This window comes from Cyprinodon tularosa, unplaced genomic scaffold (assembly GCF_016077235.1).
Source record: "Cyprinodon tularosa strain WSP-4 unplaced genomic scaffold, ASM1607723v1 ctg330, whole genome shotgun sequence".
Taxonomy (NCBI): domain Eukaryota; kingdom Metazoa; phylum Chordata; class Actinopteri; order Cyprinodontiformes; family Cyprinodontidae; genus Cyprinodon; species Cyprinodon tularosa.
In genome coordinates this window covers 94,085-117,529 of record NW_024039042.1, presented here as the reverse complement: position 1 = coordinate 117,529, position 23,445 = coordinate 94,085, and the positions used below count along the sequence as shown (strand labels likewise).

Sequence of the window (23,445 nt, the reverse complement as noted above, 5' to 3'; positions counted from 1 at the left end):
GGGTGTCGTTAGCATTCGTGGGAGGAAACATGTTTAGTTGTTTTTCTTCAGCTGAAGCGATTGTGAATGTGCTCTGCTTATTGACGCCCACACATGCAGGCTGGGGAGCAACAGGCTAATTAACAGACTATTACTGTCCTGTTCTCTGGAGTCAATGCGAGTATGTGCGCAGACACAAAACCTCACGACAATCTTTAGCTGTACAGAGACAACAGAAGGCAGTACCACCCCCCCTCAGTATGACACATCCATCTGACCCAGTATCACAGCAGCATCAAGTTGCAGGTTGCAAAGGTAATTTTATTTTAGAAGTCCCATCTCCCAGTGCCCATTTCTCAGTGTCACTTTTTTGGCAAATGGCCTCCCTTCTAAGGGCAAACAGTGCTACCTCATCAATGCAGGCTGAGAGTTTGCATGAATTCCCTGAACTATCATGCTCTGGTTTGGTTATCAGTTTATGTCTAAAGTACACAGACGCAGTACTTTGAAAGTAAAATAACATGGTTTTAAACAGAAAAAAAACATCATTTTTTTTATTTTATACAATATAATTTTTGTAATATTTAAGCATCACTCTATTATTAGCAGACTCTCGTGAGAAACAGTGCTTACAACACTTTTCCTCATCTGTTAGATTCTTTTTCTTTATGCTTTGCAGTAAATAAATAAATATATATATATATATATATATATATATATATATATATATATATATATATATATATATATATATATATATATACATACAGAGAGAGGGATAGATAGATTTAACATATATATCTACAGAGAAAGAACATATTCAATTCTACCAAGATCCCCATGATACTTTTTCAGATATTTAGAGTTCTAGAAAGGAAAGTACTGTTTTACATTTTGATCAGTTAGTACAAGGATCATTAGAAGTTCAGAGAGGCTACAGTTAATCTGGGAAAAAAACATACTTTATAAAAATCCAGAAAATAAACAATAAATAAAAAGACATGGTTTTTATTACAAGCCCAGAAGTTAAGAAGACTAACCTCGAAAATAAAGTAAAATGGCACAAAAATTTCAATTTTGTTTGGGCAGAAAGAAAAAGAAAAATCTGTAAGGATGTCTGCTAGACGCACGTTTTCAATGATTTTGAAATGTAGCTTACAGTTCAGCATTTTTGCCTGATTCAAAGATTTAGTTTGTTTTTCTTCTTTAACTGTCGAGCACTGGCTTTGTGATGTGGAGGAGGACAGGGGTTCAAGGGCAGACCCTTATGCCAAGATAGCAGACTGGTTTAAACAAGTAATGGGGAAAGTAAGTTGTTCTCTTGGTAGATAAACTGTAGAATAATGGATGGATATACACTATATTGCCAAAAGTATTTGCTCACCTGCCTTGACTCACATATGAGCTTAAGTGACATCCCGTTCCTAATCCATAGGGTTCAATATGACGTCGGTCCACCCTTTGCAGCTAGAACAGCTTCAACTCTTCTGGGAAGGCTGTCCACAAGGTTTAGGAGTGTGTTTATGGGAATTTTTGACCATTCTTCCAGAAGCGCATTTGTGAGGTCGCACACTGATGTTGGACGAGAAGGCCTGGCTCTCAGTCTCCGCTCTAATTCATCCCAAAGGTGTTCTATCGGGTTGAGGTCAGGACTCTGTGCAGGCCAGTCAAGTTCATCCACACCAGACTCTGTCATCCATGTCTTTATGGACCTTGCTTTGTGCACTGGTGCACAGTCATGTTGGAAGAGGAAGGGGCCAGCTCCAAACTGTTCCCACAAAGTTGGGAGCATGGAATTGTCCAAAATGTCTTGGTATGCTGAAGCATTCAGAGTTCCTTTCACTGGAACTAAGGGGCCAAGCCCAGCTCCTGAAAAACAACCTCACACCATAATCCCCCCTCCACCAAACTTTACACTTGGCACAATGCAGTCAGACAAGTACCGTTCTCCTGGCAACCGCCAAACCCAGACCCGTCCATCAGATTGCCAGATGGAGAAGCGCGATTCGTCACTCCAGAGAACGCGTCTCCACTGCTCTAGAGTCCAGTGGCGGCGTGCTTTACACCACCGCATCCGACGCTTTGCATTGCACTTGGTGATGTATGGCTTGGATGCAGCTGCTCGACCATGGAAACCCATTCCATGAAGCTCTCTGCGCACTGTTCTTGAGCTAATCTGAAGGCCACATGAAGTTTGGAGGTCTGTAGTGATTGACTCTGCAGAAAGTTGGCGACCTCTTCGCACTATGCGCGTCAGCATCCGCTGACCCCGCTCCGTCAGTTTACGTGGCCTACCACTTCGTGGCTGAGTTGCTGTCGTTCCCAAACACTTCCATTTTCTTATAATACAGCTGACAGTTGACTGTGGAATATTTAGGAGCGAGGAAATTTCACGACTGGATTTGTTGCACAGGTGGCATCCTATCACAGTTCCACGCTGGAATTCACTGAGCTCCTGAGAGCGACCCATTCTTTCACAAATGTTTGTAAAAACAGTCTGCATGCCTAGGTGCTTGAATTTATACACCTGTGGCCATGGAAGTGATTGGAACACCTGATTCCAATAATTTGGATGGGTGAGCAAATACTTTTGGCAATATAGTGTACATAAGAAAAATGCAAAACCAGGGGCGATTGAAGGATCAGAGGCTTAGGGGTGCTTAGCACCCTCAGAGCTGTCTGGCAAGGCATGATAATTTTCACTCTTTTTTATTTTTACATATTTTAAATCTTTCTTAGTGCCTTTAAAAAATGACTAACTCCATAATTCACTAATGCATCAGATCAGATTTTTGCCAAACACCTGACAAGCAAAGCAGAAAGCAGCATTTTTCTGACAGGAATATTCCAACCATTTAAAGTTTTTCAACCAGTTTTCATGAAAGGCTCTTTTGCATGCCAAACTCAGTGCGAACTAGAACAGTTCTAACTGTTTGTGACCAGCAGTTGTATCCCCTAAATCTAAAGGTAGATTTTGAGATCCTTTGGTTTGGTGGCTTGTATGCTGCTCTTTCTCTGTCCCCTCTTCTCTTTCCCTGTTCTGCCTCATCTCCTTGATACTTTACTGGAACTAAGCAAGTAGTAAAGCATAAAGATGGTTAGGAAAATGTAATAAAGTTGTGTTGTTAAGGCAGAAGTCTGCTGATATGTTAAGTGCTTTTGATGTTCTGGAAAGCATTTAATAAGGGGGCAATCATCGAAACAATGTGTTTCAAATTCATTAAGAGGTATAAACAATGATTTGGGCTACTCTTACCACAATCTGAGTCTTTTTTCCACAAAAAACAATCTAATCTCCACGATGAGACTGTCTAAAAAACACTTGGGTGCTTGGATTCAATTAGTTTATTTTTAGGGGCTTCAGCCCTCCCAGAAATGGGCTAAAAATGCCTATGCAGGAAAAAAAATCACCTGAATTTAAGAAATAAACAAAACATTAAAGAACAACATATTTGATAAATGATTGGAAGGAAAATGTGGATATAGGAAGTTATGTTTTCCTGAGAAACTGCTAATCACATCTTCAGTTGGACCTTAGCTTCTGAAAGAAGTGAAACAAACTTTATACAAAACAAGCAGATAATCAGTGAAGCATGAACAAATGGAAGATTAAAAAAAGGCAAATTACCACAAAAGGTGAAGGAAAAAAATAGATTCCATCTCACTTGTTTGGGGAAAGACTTGTTGATACGGTTTTTAGTCCATATATTTTTTAAGACGCTGAAACATCATGATTTTTCCAACAACTATTAATCCCTTTTATTTGTTCTACAAACCCATACCTAGATGTACAATTGCTCCTGAAATCATTAAATCATAGGTTTATTAGCAGCATTTTGAATTGCTTGACACTTTTTAATGCAAATAATAGATAACAAAAGAAAATTAGGAGAGAATTATAGAAATGCGATATTTAGTCCTGCTTTCAATAAATATCTAAAAAGTATCCCACTGCTGCAATAGTAAAAAAAAAAAAAAAAAAAGAGAGAGATTTGCACTTGAGCATCAGGAGTGGTCTCTGCAGCCCCGATACAGCAAATCAATGGCTTATTAGTTTAATCTACTGATATCTTAAGCTTGAATTTTTTCAGGTTTTAGAAGTAAGGCTAAGTTCAGAGAATTTTCCAAAATGTTCAAAGGACAAATAATAATCATAGTAAACTGAAAAGTATATTAGCCAAAGCTTGGACATCACTGGATCTTCCAAAAGGACATTTATCTCCAACATCCCAGGCAATAAGATCTTAGTTTGAGAAGAACCTCTGGAAGATGCTAGAGTGTTCATCAAAGCTGACTTACTTTCTTTAAAAAAACTAGGGCTGGATCTAAAAGGATGGAGGTCATTTGTCCATAAGAAGTGGACAACGAATCCAAACCAATGCTGCCAGAGCCTATTGTCTGCTCTGAAATCATGCTTGCAGCAGTTAATGACAGCAGAAAGCTGCTCTACTAAATACTATATTTGCTTACAATGAAAAGGATTAATAATGTTACAGTCATTAAAAGTGTAACTCAGTCTTTAAACTAAATATTACTACATTTAAACAGAAGGCAGTTTGTATTATTTGCCAATAAACTAACTTTTAGTGGGTTGAATAATTTTAGTTGCTTTTGTGACAAAGAAGCTAAAAAAAAAGAAAAATACCTGCTTTTGTGCAAATAATAACCATGACGACCCAAACATCTTTGGAAAAACTAATCATGCAATGAAAATGAGTGTTTTGGTAGTTTTAAGTAAATCTAAACTAAAAACATAAAGAGCAGATTATTTAGTGTGTATCAGAGTAATACTGGATATTAAATATAGTGACGAAATGATAAATACTTTAAACATTCTCAAAATTCGGCAACTAAATACCATTTTATCACAGCAGTTTTATATTTCACAATGCTAAATTTTCACGTTCATAGTCTACACTTTCTGAAATATAATTATTTTGGTTTTCATTTTAACCGTAAACTGAGAGAAACTTGAAAATTTGGAAATCCTAATTAGTTCAGCATAATAATATAGATTGGAACACCACTTATCGGAAGCATGAAGGCATATTTATAATAAAGAACTGGAAGAATTAAAGTTGTAAGATTAAAAGAAGAAACAAACAGGGGATCATAGATAGAAATGGGGTATACAACCTGAAGGAGGAGACTGCCATGAGGCGGGGAGCCATCCTGGTGACAGTTGTTATGGCAACTATGGGACAGACGTAGGAGCGTGTGAGGGGCGGATGACGTCATGGGAATAAAATAGACTTTCAAAGGGAGGAGGATAAACATGTACACAGTCTTTTGACACTCTAAGGATAACCCCTAAAATGTCACTCAAAGGAAGTTTAAAGTAGTCTGAAAGTGGATTTTTTAAAGACAAAACCTTTTATGAAAACTTTCCCTGAAATGATTCAGTTTACTTTTAACTCCAGTAATGTCAAATATCAGTCAGTTTATTCTGCACGCTTTATGTCGTTCCAATATACTTAATGTAAAAAAAGGAGTTATATTCATAGATCTACTAAACTGGATTACATGTTAATGAAAATCTATATTTTAATTAGGTGTTGTAGCAGGAGGCCTCTAAACATTCAGGACATTTGACTCTGGAATAAGAGCTTTCTTATGGCTTATAAAGCCAAAAGCTTAGCTTTGCACAGCTAGATTTTAAGTGCCATTGTGTTGGTCTATTGCACTGCAGGAGAAGCTGCAGGTCATTTCTTTGCATCCACAGATGGACATGTTAGCATTTTCTTTTTAGACTTAGACTTCTTTATTTGTCATTTTGTATGCACAGGGTGCATACAGAACGAAATTGCGTTACATACAGCTTATGAACGTTGCATTGATATTTCAAATGGCACGAGTTATAGAAAAATACAAAAAGTGCAGCAGTGGTTTTTGTAAGGAGATCAAGCTTATCAAGTAAAAGCATTTACTAGCTTCAGTTGTCAAGTCTTGTCACAAATTCTTAATGAGATTTAGGTCAGGACTTTGACTAGGCCAACACAGCTGGGACTCATAAATAAGAGGAATAAAGTTGTTGTTAAAAGGTGCCACTGCTTTTTAACCACAAGAATTCATTCATTTATTTATTTTTCAAAATTAATCTTACCATTTAAAAAGTCCTTATATGATATCTGCAGCCTCCATTATATAGCATGACGTAACAAGTCCTCCCCTATCTTGGCTGCTAAGTGGAGCAGCTGCCTAATCAGAACATGTGGAGCTGGTTAGGAACATAATTATCTATCCCAGTAGCCACAGCTTTGCATGTGAAAAAACTTGAGGCAGAAGGAATTGTTATAAAAATCCTTCAGCAATGAAAACTGTCATCCAAAAAACTTGCAGTTTAACTTACTGAGCTGAGATAGCACTGATGGCAGATCCATCCACAATTGGTTAGTTTAAAATACATAATACTGTTTTTTTTCCCATCTCATCTGTTTTTAAGGACAGATGAGTCCATCCATCCATCCATCCATCGCGGTGCGGCCAGTGCTTATCTACAGCAGGGTGAGAAGCAGGGTACACCATGGACAGGTCACCAGCCTGCCACAGGGCAACACAGACACACACAACCACGCACTCATGCCTTAGCCCAACTTATGCTAATTAACCTAATGTCATGTTTTTTGGACTGCAGAAGGCAGCTGGAGTACCCAGACGGCGCTACAAACTGTGCCACCGTGCAGCCCCGGATGAGTCTATGATGGTTAAATTATTTCTAATAGGTTCCATAAGTAGAAATAATTATAACTCTTTCAGAGCCTCCAGAGTAGCTGTGGAAGATAAAGCAATAAATTGTTACAAAACAAAATTTTGTGCAGGTTCTGAGGAGCCCTTTAAAAGGAGCAGGTAACGTAGGCGTGTTCATTTATCAAGATGCAGAAGCAAAGTTATTAAAGTTTTTCTTCTCCTTTCCTGGGTTCTACCAAACCGAGCAGTTCAGTTATATTTGCGAAGGGTCTAAGCTCTTTTGTTTCCAGGGTGCAGTCTGTTGGCGCTTGAGGCTTCAGGGATTCATTAAGCTGATCTGTCACCAATCAGCCCAATGAAGTACAAAACACAAAGAAGTATCCTACTGTACACCAATTAATGTCCCATTACAATAACTGCCTTGATCATGCTAATTAGATTTCCATTAGTAACTTCTTCCATTTAACTTGTAATAAAAACAATGAATTGATTACTTTGAATGATCAAAACAGTATTTTTTCCCTTCACTTGCAGTGATTCATCTCTTTCTAAAAGTGTAGAGCTAAAAGAGCAAACTTCAGGTAGAATTTTCTGCAATAAGTTGGTTTAAAAAGTCTGATAGATGCCGCCATAACAACATAAATGTTTTTGCAAATAATTTTTTCCATTTGATCTTTTTAGACTTAATATAGTAGCATTTCCATTCCTTAAGAAACGCGACTCTCTGAACCACTTGTGATGTCACTTAAGGTAAACTACTCTGAGAGCCAATGGTTGTCGGATCAGTTTATGGCAGTTAAGCACCAGGACTTCACTTCTCAGTCCATTCATCACAGAAACTCTGTGAGCTGCAGCGTCCACTTTGAGGCTATCAACTATGTAGCAGGTGACATAACATCATTTAAGATGGGGTAAAAAGGTATTTTGACAGTGCATTTAAAGACTAATGCAGTGTCTACTCTTTATGCCACGGTTAGCATGCAACCAGAAGGTGGTTTGAGATTCTATTTGCAATCTTTTCTGCAGTCACTGGGGAAGCTGCAAACTGTGTATCAAAAACAAGAGGCAAACAGGATAAATGCCACTTATTTGGCAACATTTCAATCACATAATGGCAGATGTGTTGATGATTTTTGTAAATACTAAGTTTTGACCACGTTGTGGGACCGCTACGATGTCCATTAGAGGTGTTTAAGGTGGACAAAATGGCACAAAATGATAGAATAAGACCTATGCTACAGATTCAGCACACTCTCCCCTCCTAACCCTCTCTGAGCTCTTAGCGGTCAACGTTTTATAGGCTTTTCAAGGACTGCGGGTTAAAACATGAACAAAGCTTTCACAGCACCTAAAGGGGACCGATTCCACACGAACATCTGTAGGAAAGATCTGCGCTTCAGTCTGCTTAGCGACCTGAATCCTCCAGATCCTCAGGTAGCACCACTGATCGTTACCAAAGAGCCCAATGGTTTTAAGCTAAGAGAATGCATCATGGCCTGATCATGCAGGTGTGTTCCTCATATCTGTACATCCCTTCTTACATGATGAAATTTCTGGCAAAACAGGTTTTTACAATCATTTAAGCCTTTTTTAATATTCCATTACTGATTTCTTCATTTTTTCATTCACAGACTTCTAAAAAACCAAAATAATAATAATGGAATGATTGAACTTTATTGTTCTCACACTGGAGAAATTCACCTCTGCATTTAATCCATCCCCTTGGGGGGCACTGGGTTGCCACTGTGCAGCGCCCGGGGAGCAGTGTGGGGTTAAGGGTCTTGCTCAGGGACCCAGAGTGCAGCTGTGGGGATCAAACCTCACATAACCTTCTCAGAGCGCTGCTCCAACCACTAGGCCAACACTCCCTTATTGATATGATCATGCCATCCATTAATCAAACTCTTAACCTGCCAGTTGCCGTTTAAATCTTCAATATAAAATAAAAATTGCTGCTCTTATTTCTGCTCTTTTAACAGATCAGTTTTACAAATTGATGCACAATTGTTGCAGAAGTGCTTAATAACTCTACACAGCAAGCTGGAAAGTTCAAGGACTTAATTAATGTTTCATTATTTCAAATCATCGTAATTAAGTTTCTCTTTCTCATAAACTAACATAGTTTCAGGGTCATGTAATCACATCCCCAACCACATCAACTTGACATCTTCCAGAGCACTGCTGTAATTAGGACAACATGTACGATCTCAGTGTGAGCACGGATGCCGGTCTGGTTGTATGTGAGAGAGAGAGAACAGTGAGAAAAAAGGAGGTGTGTTAGGAGTACTTGAGATGTTCACAGGTCTCTTCAGCCTGGGTGAAAACATACAACCAATCTGCAGATTTTAAAAGGGTTATCTAATTCTGACTCATAATGATCTAAAGCCTGGAGGTCTCAGTAGTCTGTAAACTAGATCTATTAAATTTCCGTAACCTTTTAGATCATTATTACAACCTAGGCAAACAACTATCTAATCAAGAATGGCTTATGATTGTAGAGGTACTATTGATAAATACCTTAAAATTACAAGGAAATGATTAAGATTGAACACTACATTAATTTTTGTTAATGTGCTTTTGATTAACCCACTATTTTATTCACTATATGTGTTGGGTCTTTATTGTGTCAGAGTAAATTTCTAGGTCACTTTATCCAAACCACACAAAGTTTTACCAAATCATTAATCCATTTTAAATCTTTGTTTCTGTAACAGCCTTCACACCTAGAAGTATTATTCATCCTGAGCAATCTGATTAACTCTGATCAGCAGACGTTACTGCACTTAAGACACATTCAGGACACACACTAAAATGTATGTTAGTTTCAAAAGCTATCATAATGCTGCAGAGTGCCGTTTCCTCCTGCAAGTGAAAAAATATAGCACATCTAAACTAAAGAAGTTTAAAATCTGTGTGGAAAACTCTAAACACAGGCTCTTTCAGAATACAAGGTACCTTTATATTATTTATAAAATTCATTTTAACAAATTAGGATTTTATTGGTCACTGGATACCATGATGGTGTATGTTAAGAGATTCCTCTCTTTATTAAAACCTCCAAATAAAAGACATACTCATACTTTGTAAGGTCTTTCTTTGCTTGTACATTATCTAAACAGCTAGTCAACTGACACAAAGGTTCTGGAGGATAAAGTGGAAGTGAAAATTTTAAGGTTAATTATTCTGGGCCTGAGTTAATTAGATCTAAAGGCCAATAAAGTAACTTCAGCCTAAAAGAACAACAGATGTTTACAAAGGCCAACACAACTTCTCACTTTTCCTGTAACGGAGGAAATAAACGTAATAAACTGTAACTACAATATCTCGGACACACATTTACGTATCAAGCAAAAAAATCAAGGCAGTCTCCATTTTAAAAAAGTTTGGCATAAGATCAGAAATTTGGAATTTATTTTTGAAATTTAAAATATGAAATGCCTTTATATATTTGGCTATTAAAATTCCATCAAAAAACAACTAATTTTTTTTTTCAACACTCTAATTATTCACTATTTATACAAAGCTAAGTGGCAGGCAAATGCATGAAGATGCACAGGTGTATATAAATAACCGTTTGTCCAATAAGGGAGCTTGATAGAAAAGGTCGCATTCTACAGAAGCAAATGATACGCACAAATTTGAGACAGACAGAACCTCCAGCGAATCACACGCAAGACTAGCAAAGGTCTTCCTGACTTACGCGCAACTACAATTTCCAAATATGAGCATGCTGCAGTACCGTAATAGAGCGAGAATAAGATGCATTTAGCTGAATAATGAGCTGCGGTTGGATTTATGCCAGAAACAGACTTTTATTGGGATGGAAATATCTTATGATGAAAATAAAGCAAAGATGGCACAGATTTTATGTGCTTTGCTTGGTTTTGCTGGTGTTTTTGGAGAACTTTGTTCAGTGTTTAGCTCCAAATTATCCAAATTTTACTAATGCCCTCATTTCATTAGCAATGCATCATTAAGCGCTGCTACGTAGGTTGTTGACATGAGGCACTCCGAAACAAAACTGCGTCAGAAATTGCATTTTGGCTATCTGAGTGCTTTTTGGCATTGTGTTGGAGCTGTGGTCAGTGGATATTACAATGAAGTAGATAGTCTTTTAGAGGAGTCTCAGATGAAGATCTGGACATATGATAAGTGTGTGTTAGTCTCAGCATTAGTCAGCTATAAGATTAATATTATAGCAAAAGAGCTTCAGTCGGTGTGTATATATATATATATATATATATATATATATATATGTGTGTGTGTGTGTGTGTGTGTGTGTGTGTTATCTGTGTTACTGTTTTGTTGCCCCCATGAAAAAAACACTAGACCTACCCTGGCTCTTCTAGTAGATTTGGTCTAGAACTGCCACTGACATTATCTCTCTAAATGTCTATTTTGCATTAAGCTGTATTCATTAAATAAAAATAGTGGATGAAACGGTCAATAAACTGACCATTTTTTACAGGCAACACTTTATAAATGGGACAAAAACATTATTTCAGTAAATTGATACTAAAGATGAACAGATCCGATACCTGTATTGGATATCGGCTCTGATATCGACTAATTTGCTGGATTATATAATATATGGTTCATTAATTCGACTGTTAAATTGCATCATATCGGATATGGGCTGATACACTCAGCACAGGTATCGGATTGGATTGGGAGAAAATGGATCAGTGCAGCTGTGGTTGAAACATCAGCAGACCTGCTTCTGTCCTGGTAGTTACTCAGCTGCCAGCTCATTAAATGACAGGGCTGTGTGTGTATTTATTTTAAGCACGATGGTTGTGACATGGTCGCTCAGAATGGATTTTAATGTCAAAGATGAATGGTCATTATAAGGTCTGAGTCAGCTATGTAAACACCAGGACTAAATGGGGTTTACCACAATGTTTGCTGTGAGCTGTTGGCCAGTGGTGTAAAGCAGCTCTAAAAGAAACCAACAGCTCTTAAACTGGCAAATAAACAAAACATTTTACTACTCAGATATCCAAAATGGAAGAAAAGACAATCTGCGAAAAACTACTATTATACAATTAGGTGGTGATGGGGAAAAATTGTATTACAAATTTATCTTGGAAAATGTAATACCAATAGTGACATAGAGGCCTCTGATTATTAATGTAATCACTATCAATACACTGACTTGTGTTCATCATGTTTCTGCTATCACATCATAAGCAAAACAAATACCAATAAACACCTAAACAGTTGGCCTCATGCAACATTTGTACACGCCACATCAGATTCAACAGACGTTCTTAACGTCAGTAAATGATTGTAACTGATTCTCTTAAATGGGACGGAGTCCGCCTGTGAGTTATGCTATGTTCAGGCCTCAAGTGCTGGAAGCAGCAAAAAAGCTTCTGTTGCTTAATTTTTTATGCTTGTACACTTTAAGGTCTGATGCTCCTAAAGTGCATCTTTAACGCTCCTGAAGCACGTCCAGTAAAGTGTGTTCAGATGCGTCTTCTGCTGCTCCTGTGTGCAATGGCAGAGAGCGGCTTTCCTATATTTGCTGTTATAAGTGGATAAAAACAAGTTTTAATAAAAAGTCCACCTGAAAACTTAATCTGTGGAGTCAGTTCATCAAGATTACGATCCTGTCTTCAAATATTATTTTGCTGTCTGAGCCGCTTAGACCCCTGTACACCGGCGGTGCTCTGTTCCTGTAAATCCCCTTCAATGACAGCCTCTGTCCCGGTCACCTCTTGTGGGTTTTCCGCTACCATTACTGTGCTGGAAGGCATTTTTCATGTATGCATTTCAAACTACAGGCACCAGAATAATAAAAGAGAACATATTATGCTGGCAGGTTTCAACATTTCAAGTTAATTTAGGCTTTAATAAACTGTTTCAGGGGAGTGATCATATTGATCTGCATCAGCAGTGCTGTGTCTGTCTCCCTGCCAGCTCCCACAACAGCTTCTCTAATTGGTCGTGGCGCGTCGAGCAGCAAAAGTTAATCCTACTCCAGCAGCTGCTGCTTCTAAAACATCTCCAGCGCCTCAGAAGCTTAGAAGCTGAAGAGTTGCTGCTTCAGCTGCTCAAATGCATCAAGATGCGTTACTCCTGCGCTGCAGGAACTTTTGATGAGTGTCAACCATTGACTTTCCATGTAAATCAGCTGCATGTGCTGCTTCTGCAGCGTGCAGTCTGAACGTAGCATAAGTCAGTGGGCCTTCCAAAAAATGGAAATGTATAAAATAACTGTCTTGATAATGCCATATTAGGTCTCATATAAGCAGACGTGGGTCACATTTACATTTACTTCAGTAATAAAATTAACTTTTAGGAGAGTTTTACAGCAACTTATGTTTTTTTACCTTTACTTCAGTAAAAATAATTTAATGTATCACTACTTTTACTTAAGTAAAATTTCTGTATACCTCCTCTATTGTGAGTAACTTCACTTAGCGTTAACAAGGTTGTTTTAAACAAATATGCATCATTGAGAAACAGACTTTCTTCTTTTTTGTGCTCAAAGATAAATGTTATTTTCCATCTGGTGAGTCTGCAGTGTCATTTGGAGGTTGAGTAATAATACAGCAACAGTATGATGTAATTTAACCTATTCTCACAAATTGTAACTGTTGATTTTTTTACATAAATCGAAAAACTATTAAATCTGTAATTTACCAAAGTCTGTTAGTCCCAAACCTTCGGTATTTAGTTTAATAACAAAACCAAGGAGCTGATATGGAGTGAAATTAATTAGTCTCACCGTAAGCGGAGCTTTGCTAAACTTTCCATCCGTTTTCTGTTCCAGATGTTAGTTCATTAGTAGCTTGATCTCTAGCTCTGGTTCGTTCTTTTGACAAAATACCAAAAACTAAACCAGTGTCCCCTGGATACTGACATGTAAGCTGCAGGCGTAGTGACCAACATTTCAACATCATACGCTGATAAATTAAATATTTAGAATTGTGGATTAACATAACATTTAATTATGCAGGCTAAAAATAGTCAACACTTCTAAGTACAACAAACATTTTAATTTGGTTAAAAACTGGATTTGGATAACAGCTGACTGATTGAGCAAGACTCCTAGATGAAATCTAGAAAATGAAGAGAAAATTAGAAATAGGAACAAAATGATGAATGCGACATTTTCTCCTAAATCACTTGTATGAACAATCTAGAAACGAATTGTACATACAAACGGTTATTTCAGAGGCCCAGTGTTCATATTGTTTTTTTTTTTTTTAAATACCTCTGTAATATCTCTCATCGTGGCTTGAAAATACAAAAGAAAGCTATCCCTAACAACAGCTGTGAGAAAACATACAACCAGGAGATGGAAAAGATTATCAAGGGAAGTACTGGCACTTTTTTTTTTCAATTAAAGCCCTGTGGGAGCAAACCTCCTGTTAACCAACATAATGAACATGTTTAATGAGAAAAATAAGTAAAAAATGGTTTTTAAAAATGAATCGAATTGTTATAAAGAAATTCAAGGACAGATGTTAGTGCATTGCACTGCCTCTTTAATTGACTGCCTGTGCTGGCCATTCTTCTGGAAAGTACAATAAAAAAAAGTGAGTTTACTGTATAAACTGAAGATGTTCATAATGTACTATGAGGTCCATCTGCTGATCCTAACAAGAATAAAGCCTTTTAAAAAATCAGTTTTCCTTCTCGTTATCTAATGACTTACATTTATATTAACAACTCAAAATTTAAATCTTATCTGTTTTCTAAGACAAAAAGCTTTAGACTCAACACATACATGCAAATGCACATATATATATAATTTACTTAATAGTGGAGATGACTCATGTGGTTATGCAACATGAGAGTTAGCTTTCTTACAGGTGAGGACAAACCCTCACAGTCTGCTGGGGAAGGACACACTGGTTGTGGCTACATCTGCTGGAATCTGGTCTTTTAATTAAAAAAAGAGAGGATTCTGAATGCAATATATTTTAAACCACACTTTTGAATAAATATAACCCAAACCTAATGTTTTGGGTGGGTGTTTACTTTGTTGCTTAGCTGGTAGTGCATTATTCAAGAGGTCCGTGCCTCCCAAACCAACAAGGCCGCTGCCCTTTTAAGACCACAGCCAATTCACTGACAGGATTGTGCTCAAAGTTAAAGGGACATTGTAATAGTTTAGTTTGTGACTATAAAAAAATTACAATCCGGATAAAATAAGGTAATAAACACTAAGATTCCCTGTGTGCTTTCAGTCATTTTTCAGCCTGAATAGAATTCCTACACAATGAGCAAACATAAAAAAAAAACCTATGCTGCATCTGCTGGCAGTATTGACACAGCTACTTCATAGAGACCAACTGTCCTGCAATGCCTCTTGTTTTAGTACAGTGCCATGCATGCACTGACACAAGATTATATTTGCTGCCTGTCTGGTTACAATAAAGCCAGCTCCTGATGTCTACAAGTTTCTGCTGACATCTTCTGTCAGAAAAATTCCAGTATCAACAACAAAAGCAAAGAGACAGCTGGCATTGTCCAAGACCAATTCGATCTACAGCAGCAGATGTTCTAGTGAATCTTTTTCAAGAGTCCACAAGCAGAGCATCAAGGAATAAAGAAGCATCACATTCTTTCCAAACCATAACAGGGAAAAAGCATCAAGGTAAGAAATATTTACATTTTTTTGGCAATGTGGCGATAAGAATAATTGTCCTAATGCCAAAAAGAGCCCAACAGATTTTGCATTCACAAGTGGAGCAGTACGGCTATCGCCATAGTGTTCCGCTTGATTTATGCATATAAATCTTTATTATAATTCATGCAGGGAGTATTACAGATTATATGGACACTGCAATGTAATTAGAACAGTAAGGAAAAACAGAAAAAAAGGAGAAAAGATGAAAGAAAGAGGTGATAAAAGGGAGATAATGATCTGCAATGTGCTTCATCACCTGTAAAGAGATGTAAAAAGAACAGCACAACCAACAGATATAGTATAAGAGATACAATAAATTAACACCTTGATTCTATCGCTGAGGTATAAGTAGTATAATTGAATCTACCATGTATACTGCGGTAGCTGAAGATCAGAATATGGGCTTTCTGTATGATATATTTAAATTTAAGAAATAAAAAAAAGGCATAAGCAAAAATGAATCGGAATGAACGCAAATCAATCACAATCCGACAGGAAACAGGGTTGAGAGAGAAGGGGGGAAGCCTTGGGGCAAAGGTTGAGAGGCCAGGACTCAAACCTCAAACAATTGTAAAAAAAAAAAAAAAGTGTGGGTCATTAATGCCACTAAACCACAGATAGATACCATGTATCTATGACTTTTTTGTTGGTAAATACTGGCTTTGATTTTTATGAGTTACTAAACCTTATAAGCTGCAAAATTTTTTATTCTATAATTACATAAATGCATAGAGGCGTTTAAATACATAAAATAAAGTAAAGGGAACATTTTTAATTGTTTGAGTTTAGCAACGTTCTATTGTAAACATCCTACAAGATAGAAACCCTTGGGGAAACAATTATTGTGGTAATTTATGAAACTTTAAACGTTGCAGTCTAATATTTGCAACATTTACTATTTCTTTAAACCTTATTTTTTTTTTCAGTTAAACCTATTAACAGTTGTAAGACCAGATGAGAAAAATCTAACCCATCATGTTGACTCACCGTGCATTCCTTCTTCATCACTATCATAATCCTCACCGTCATCACTGATGAAGCCGAGCTCGCTTTCACTCTTTTTCCTGTCAGACATCCTAACCCCGCGGTGGCTGCTGTCTCAGCATGGCCACACTGCATGCGCCTGCAACACAGAGATCACAAGCAGCATGAGTAGTACGGGGTGAAATCTGTTAAATAACTACTACTGTATGCTGTGTTGCTTTGTGCCACCAGCAGAGGCCGTAATTGAAGAAAGTCAAAGTACAAATGTTTTTTTCCACACATTTAATTTGTCACAAAAATAGGTTACTTTTAATTGAGAAAATAGACCTCAGAATCTCATCTGTGTAGTCAGTTTATCAAGAATTTGCCTTCTTATTGATGCCTGCTTTCAGAGTTTGCAGAGTTGCAGAGCTCTGTACTGGCTGCTGCTTTAGCCAGGTGTAGGGAGTGGTGTTTCACTGCTACTTTAAGTTTGGCCGTTCATTCATTTGCTGTGAATTTCTTGAAAAAAACAAAGTTTTAAGATGTTTTAAGAGAGAAAGTACACCTCAAAACTTCACATGTAGGCTGATTATCAAGATTGTGAGCCTACTTTCAAATATGATCTTAGTTTTCAAAGTGGTGTAGTCCAACAGACAGATCAGATGATTCACTAGTTAACCAACTGGCTGAATGCTATTTTCCTTTTACCCAGGTTTTAACTCTAATAATTACAATTTCAACTAAAAACTACTTATTTTGTTTAAGCTGAAGATTTGATACAAAATGTACCTTGTTGTTTTTATAATAAAAGAAAAATAAGTGTGCCAACAGTACTTAGTAGTCAATGCAATTATTCTTGCATATGCAAACCCCACAACTCTATCCGTATGCAGATCGATAAAACATTAAGTTAAAATAATTTTGTAAACATTTCCTGCATATGGATGCAGAGTGACTTAATTAATCAACTGCATAACATTGAAGCTGGTAAGAAACTATTATTTATTAGTGGAAACAACAAAAACTTAAAAAAGATCAGTGCAATTTAAAGGGAGTTCTTCTGAACCGCTTCCCACTGGACTGAAGGTATACTGTAGTGCAGTTTTTTTCCTAGGCTGATTAAGTAAATGTCCTGGGCCTTTCAGACTAATGGAACCAGAAGAACCACATTACAAAAGACTAGATAGTTAACAAGCTATCGTCAAATGAAGATGAAAGTTGTACTTAAGTTTAAAGTTTATACTTGCATCAGACATATGGACAGACATTTTATTTTGGGTGCAATCATAAGCAGCTGAACTCATGTGACCATGCATGTGTGAGCCTGACATGAAGCCTGTCGCTTCAACTCAAGGCTAAAAAGACCAGCTGCCATATCTGTCTGATTATCCTCAGATTTTCTTTACAAAAAATAATGGCTGGAACTAATGATCCAAATGTTTCTTCCCCTTAAGGACTGTATGTGAGGTAGAAAACTGGAAGAAGCAAAAACACGGAGACAAACCTTCATACACCGATTTACAACTTTAAAAGCAAACAATCAGTAGCTGAAATAAAATTATTCTTCTTTAACTTAATCTCAATTTGCCTTCTGCAGCTTAGGAAGAAATTCATAGATAAACAGACCTGGAGAAAGATTTGAAAGACCGTTTCTGAAGGAGAATAAAAAAGGTCAAGATGACCCACATATTGAGGGCGCTGCTACAGAGTAGATAGAAAAAAAAAATAATACTCCAGGAAGAGGCATAAAGAGCCAGGCAATGAGCTCTCGTTTAAGGATGCATAAAAGCTTCACCCTCAGCAATAGAAAATTACACTGAGTTTAGTACTAAGATTTCCTTTGAACTCCTGCAAGTAATAAAAGACAGTGGACCCATATTTAAGGACATTTTAGCAAGATGTACACTAAAGTGTGCCTTGGTAAAAAAAAAAAAAATTGCTCATTTTAGATAGAATTAAAACTAAGTCATACATAAATCACAAATCTTACCCATTAAGCAGTTGCAACCACTTTAAAGGCACCAAGGTTGGAATAATAATGAATTATGAAGTGTTTAGAGAAACTGATTTCTGAAAAAAAATACAAATTCTCAACATTTTTGTTAATCTTGTGTCATTTATGATCGATTCAGGGTTTTGCTTTATTAAAATGATTAACAGAAGCATAGACAGTATCGCAGGCAGGGTCATTCTTGACCACCTTGCATAACTTTATGCAGCAGATTACATAACTTTCACCAAATCAAAGTTTTTTTATTTTTAAGATTTTGTAATACATGTTGAATGTGTTGGACTTTTATACTGCCACATTCTAATTAATGGAATGTGGCAGTATAAATAATGTACTATGTAAGATGATGTGTTCACTGCCAGTGTGAATAATGTATCTATTTACAAATCGTCCATGCAACGGGGCAATTTATAAACTATTTGACTTAGAAAATACTAAAGACAGTACTAACGGCACTTGAAATTGCAGAATACTTCAGTCTAATGCAAAATGTATTGCAAAGTACTGCAATGACATAACCAGATGTTGTATGAATTAAGAAACAAGACAACATCAAATGTACTGAGAAGAAATTCTGTTAAATTTTACAGCAACCCGACTCTAAAATTTTTATGTTTAAAAGCAAGGCACAAACAAGTCTGGCAGATATATAGTATAGCTTGTAATTAGCAGTTAGAAACCGCATGACTCACTGCAATGAAGCTTTATGTGACCTTATGCTTCAAAGAAAAGACAGCAAAACTATTTTGTACATGAGAGACATTAAACGACCCATTTCTTAACACAGCCATATAGCATTCTGCGTACAGTTGATGATCTGAGGAGCTCTGTGATTTCCTTAAGCACGGGATAAATCCTTCTTCTTAAACATGACCTCTTTAACACTCCCAATATTAATCTACCCAATATCCCAAAAGCCCATTTCAGTTTTTAGGACATTGAACAGGTAGTTTTTTCAGCTATGGGTTAAGAACTTGTTTAATTACAGTTTCTTCCTTGTTTTTATACTTGCACATTCAGTGAGAGACCCATAGTCATTATATAATACATTACCTAAAGGTACATTTTTCCATCTCACAAAATTGAGATATATACTGTAATTCATTATTTGCTTCAGCTGCAGGTGGTTTTAATTTGATGCTTCTATTCAAATCAGTATAGCCTCAAGGGGACATGTTGCAGGGTCAGTTTAGAGTGGCTTCTGGTAATTGCTATGCAGAACATTTTGGTTTTGTGTTCACTTAAAAGAAGATCATCTTTCTGGAACTTCTGCTTGGTTGTTGCTGAGAAACAAGGGATTGATTTTTCTTAAAGTAGCAAGCCATACATATAAATGTTCTGCACTTGTGATAGTTGTGATTCAAGTTATATCCAAACAGATACAAATTTGGTTATAATTAAGTACAGTCTAATTAAAATCAATTAAAAGATGTATTATTTTGTTAATCCTGTAGTAAATCAAAAATGTTGCAAAGAGTTATGTTACACACATCTGGTCAAATAAGTAATCTATAAGCAAAGCATTAACAGTCAAACACTCTTGGAACACCTTGGGCCTTCTTCGGAGGAACTGGAGAAGCTGTCCGTGGTAAAGAGAAAGCCATGGGTATGTTGTGACTGCTGTTTGGTCCCAGTTCTTGTTAGGGTCTCTTTCTGTGTTTTTCTGGTGTCAGTGAGCTTCCTGTCACAGAGAGAACATTTCTAAATAAAGAGGACTAGCTGGATATAAGGAGGTGAGGGATAATCTCTCTTTGCTGGATGATTACCCACGATGGCAACCAGTGAACCTCAGTTCATCTCCAGTCTTCATGGAAAAGGTCTTACCTGTGTGCATCAACCAGAGTTCAACTGACTTCCTGCAGTTCTCCGCTTCCAGATTTTTTTTGCTTTTTGTAACTAAATGTTAAAATCCACTGGTTCTGAGTGATTCTGCATATGGGTAAAAAAAAAAAAAAACTACAAACAAATATGACAAATAAAGCAGAGATTGGCTGAGTGTACGTTTGGACATTTTTTTGAAAATATGACTTGGGAAACCTTGTCATTAGAAAATGGCTCATATTCGGAGGAGAAGAAACTTAAACCCATCAATTTCACCGAGGTTATTGCATTGATCACAACAGTTTTGCATCAAAAAGCCATTTGACTAGTCAAGTGGCTTTTTCTTTGTAGTCAAAAGAAAGCTTATATAATATAAAAAATTGCATCTTGAGGAATGAATGCAAAAAATTTTCAGCTTTGAGGGGGTAAGTTTTTCTGTGTTTGACACCTCTCCATATACTAATCAGTTCATATTTAAAGGTTTTCATCAAAATTATTTATAACAAAATACAGCTACAGACTGTATAGCTGCTGGCTAGAGTTAAGTACTTTACTGATAAAACATTGCCTATAAATAATCGAATTTACATAAATAATGGAGTTAACTTTTTTTGTAATGCCTAAAAACGTATATAAATGTACCGGTATATATTTTGATCTCTGGTTGCAATGTCGACACAAAAGCATTTTGCACCAATAGGAATAGTTGGTTGAAGTCACAGGAGATGGAGCTCAGGCTTTGCCAAATTCTAGTAGCTCGGTGATGGTGCTGAGAAATGGTTTCTTCTCTGTGCTGCATATCTCAGGTTTAAGACAAAAAAGCTTGTGAGCTTGGTGCCGACTTAAGGAAGCAAAGGGGTTCAGAAGCCAGGCACTTGGGCAGGTAATTTACATGTTTGCTAATGCTAATCTTTTGTAAGCAGTAGCATTGGCAAACCAGGCACTGATGCAGGAGAACTGAAGGTTGGAACAAGAACACAGAGTGAGAGTCAATCGCCTACTGATCCGAAGCAGCTAAATTTGTATCTATCTCCTTTTGGTTTCCCCTTTTGTCTCATTTAATTGGTTTGTTGTTTTGAAGGTTTTATTTTTTACTAGTTCTTTTAAGTAGAGTTCTTTTATTTATTTTTTTAGTTTTTGTTTTTCTGTGGCTTAAATTAAAAAACCCTTCATTTGAAATTGAATGTGTGAATGATTTTCATTTAAGTCTTGGTTTATCACACTTGCATTGTATCTAACAAGGCCAAGGACTAACAAGGCAGATAAAATAAAAGCATATTTTTTGAAACAAAACTGTAAAACATACACTTTAGAAGGGAAAATTTTGTTAGATATAAGATGAAATAAAATGTAATGGAGAGTAGGGGAAATGACAGAGAAAAGGACATGATGGGTTAGGAAGAGGCAGGGGGAGGGTAGCACCCTGTCCCCCTAATGTCCCAGATAACATTGTACTAATACCACAGGAGGTGGGGGGGGGGGGAATAACCTAAATTTCATCTGTTAAATAAAAGCTAAGAGCCCTGATGCCTTTGAAATCATTAGACACCATAAAAAAAGAAAAATCTATATAAAAAATAAAACAAAAGTAAAAAAATGAACATAAAGTTTCTACATTTTTCAAAAACCTTGAACTTTAACTATACATAAAAATTTATCTTTATGCAACTGAACGTACACAAACAGAGACAGCTGCATTTTAGATGAACATTTTCCTATTTTAATTGCAAAATGGAATTTATGACTTGTGACAAACCTGTTGTAATATCAAAGGCAAATAGAGAACTATTTCAATGCTACTGTATATTACATTGTAAATAATAGTTTTAGATGATGATTTAAGGACATGCAGTAATTTTCTCTCACAAACATGTCTCAGAAACACAGTTTTATATCAGCCAATGCAGCCCATCCTGCTTCTCTAAAAGACTGTAGGAGTGGGAAGGTAACACTTAAAAATGTCTCCATCTGTGGTACAGTGATGTTACTCATGACAGTTTAATGCCCCAAACCAAAGTCTGCAATGCTGCTGTGAAACTCACCATGTGCAAACTGGTTTAGAGAACAATCTTTTATTTCAAGGTGGATCATCTAAAAAAGCGGTCCTCCTAACTGTCAATCATTCTGGTGATATGTTTAAGTAAGGCCGTCCTACATGCTTGTCCCCAGATTACTATCTTTTTCTGCGCATGCACACTTTCAGGCATTTGTGTGTGGTCAGCTACGGTTTTAAACAGTCATTGAAGCTCACCTTTCTCACAGTGGTTCTTTGATCGCATAAGAGAAAAAGTGTCTACGAAGTGCATGAAAAGAAAAGGAAGGCCTCAGAAGAGACAGATATATCCCAGAATGCTTTGCGCGGAGAGCTCTCCTTGCAGAGCATTATGGGATTTGCTGTCACAGCGACCCGCTGTCACCATGGCTGTCCCTACCCGACTGTGACAACTAATAACAAAGATGGCACAGGCACCGCGCGGTGGAGAAGGAGTTACGTGACCAACGGGGGGCAAAAAGGAGTGATCATTTCGCCGAATGGTAAGTTAGCCGAGTTTTCTATAGACTCCACTATACATTCCCTGCTCTATATTTAGTGACTTAGGGATTTAGGGGTTAGGGCGGACTTTCGGACACAGTAAGCTTGTATGAGCTATGATCACAGCAACTGCCTGCACTAGAAGAAATGGGTTGCTCTCGCACGCATTTAATAGGCATTCCCTCTCAGGAGTGGGTACCGGGTTGTGCGTTTTTTTTAAAGTGGGCAGGTCTTTTAAAAACATCACAAAAATCCTTCCTAATACCTTTAAGACAAGAAAGAAATTTGGTTTAGTTACTAATGTTTTTTTAAAGGAAATGGTTTCCATTGTATTGAGACAGGTTTGTACTACAACTTAAGAAGTAAGAAGTCTTTCTTATGGGCTGCTCAGTGGCACGGTGGGTAGCACTGCTAGCTTGCAGGTTTGATTCCCCGCCCGGGTTCTCTCTGCATGGAGGTTAATTCTAAATTCTCCTTAGAATTGTATGTCCTGTTTGTCTGTGTGTTGCCCTGCGATGGACTGACAACCTGTCCAGGGTGTACCCCGCCTCTCGCCCATTGACAGCCGGAGATAGGCACCAGCACCCCTCGCGACCCCAATTGGGACAAGCGTGTCAGATAATGGATGGATGAATGGAAGTCTTTAAATATTATTTGGTTTATGGATATCAAATAACTTCTTGAGTATAATCAAGAAGAAATGTTGTGAATGAAGAACAAAGTGCATTAGTTCAGATTTAGTCATCTGAAAGAAGTGGATGTAACTACTACACCGTCTAAAATAAGCTATTGCCCCACAAAAAC

General features: G+C 37.1%; 1 protein-coding gene across 1 annotated transcript in view; it reads right to left on the bottom strand.

Annotated features, from left to right (window-relative positions):
- LOC119789080 (helicase ARIP4-like) overlaps positions 1-23,445 on the bottom strand; it is an 82,955-nt gene that overhangs the window by 45,996 nt on the left and 13,514 nt on the right. Inside the window, exon 3 of the mRNA XM_038293842.1 lies at positions 16,298-16,433. Coding sequence (XP_038149770.1) covers positions 16,298-16,385 — 88 coding nt within the window. The 5' untranslated portion in view covers positions 16,386-16,433. The remainder of the gene's footprint in view (positions 1-16,297; positions 16,434-23,445) is intronic.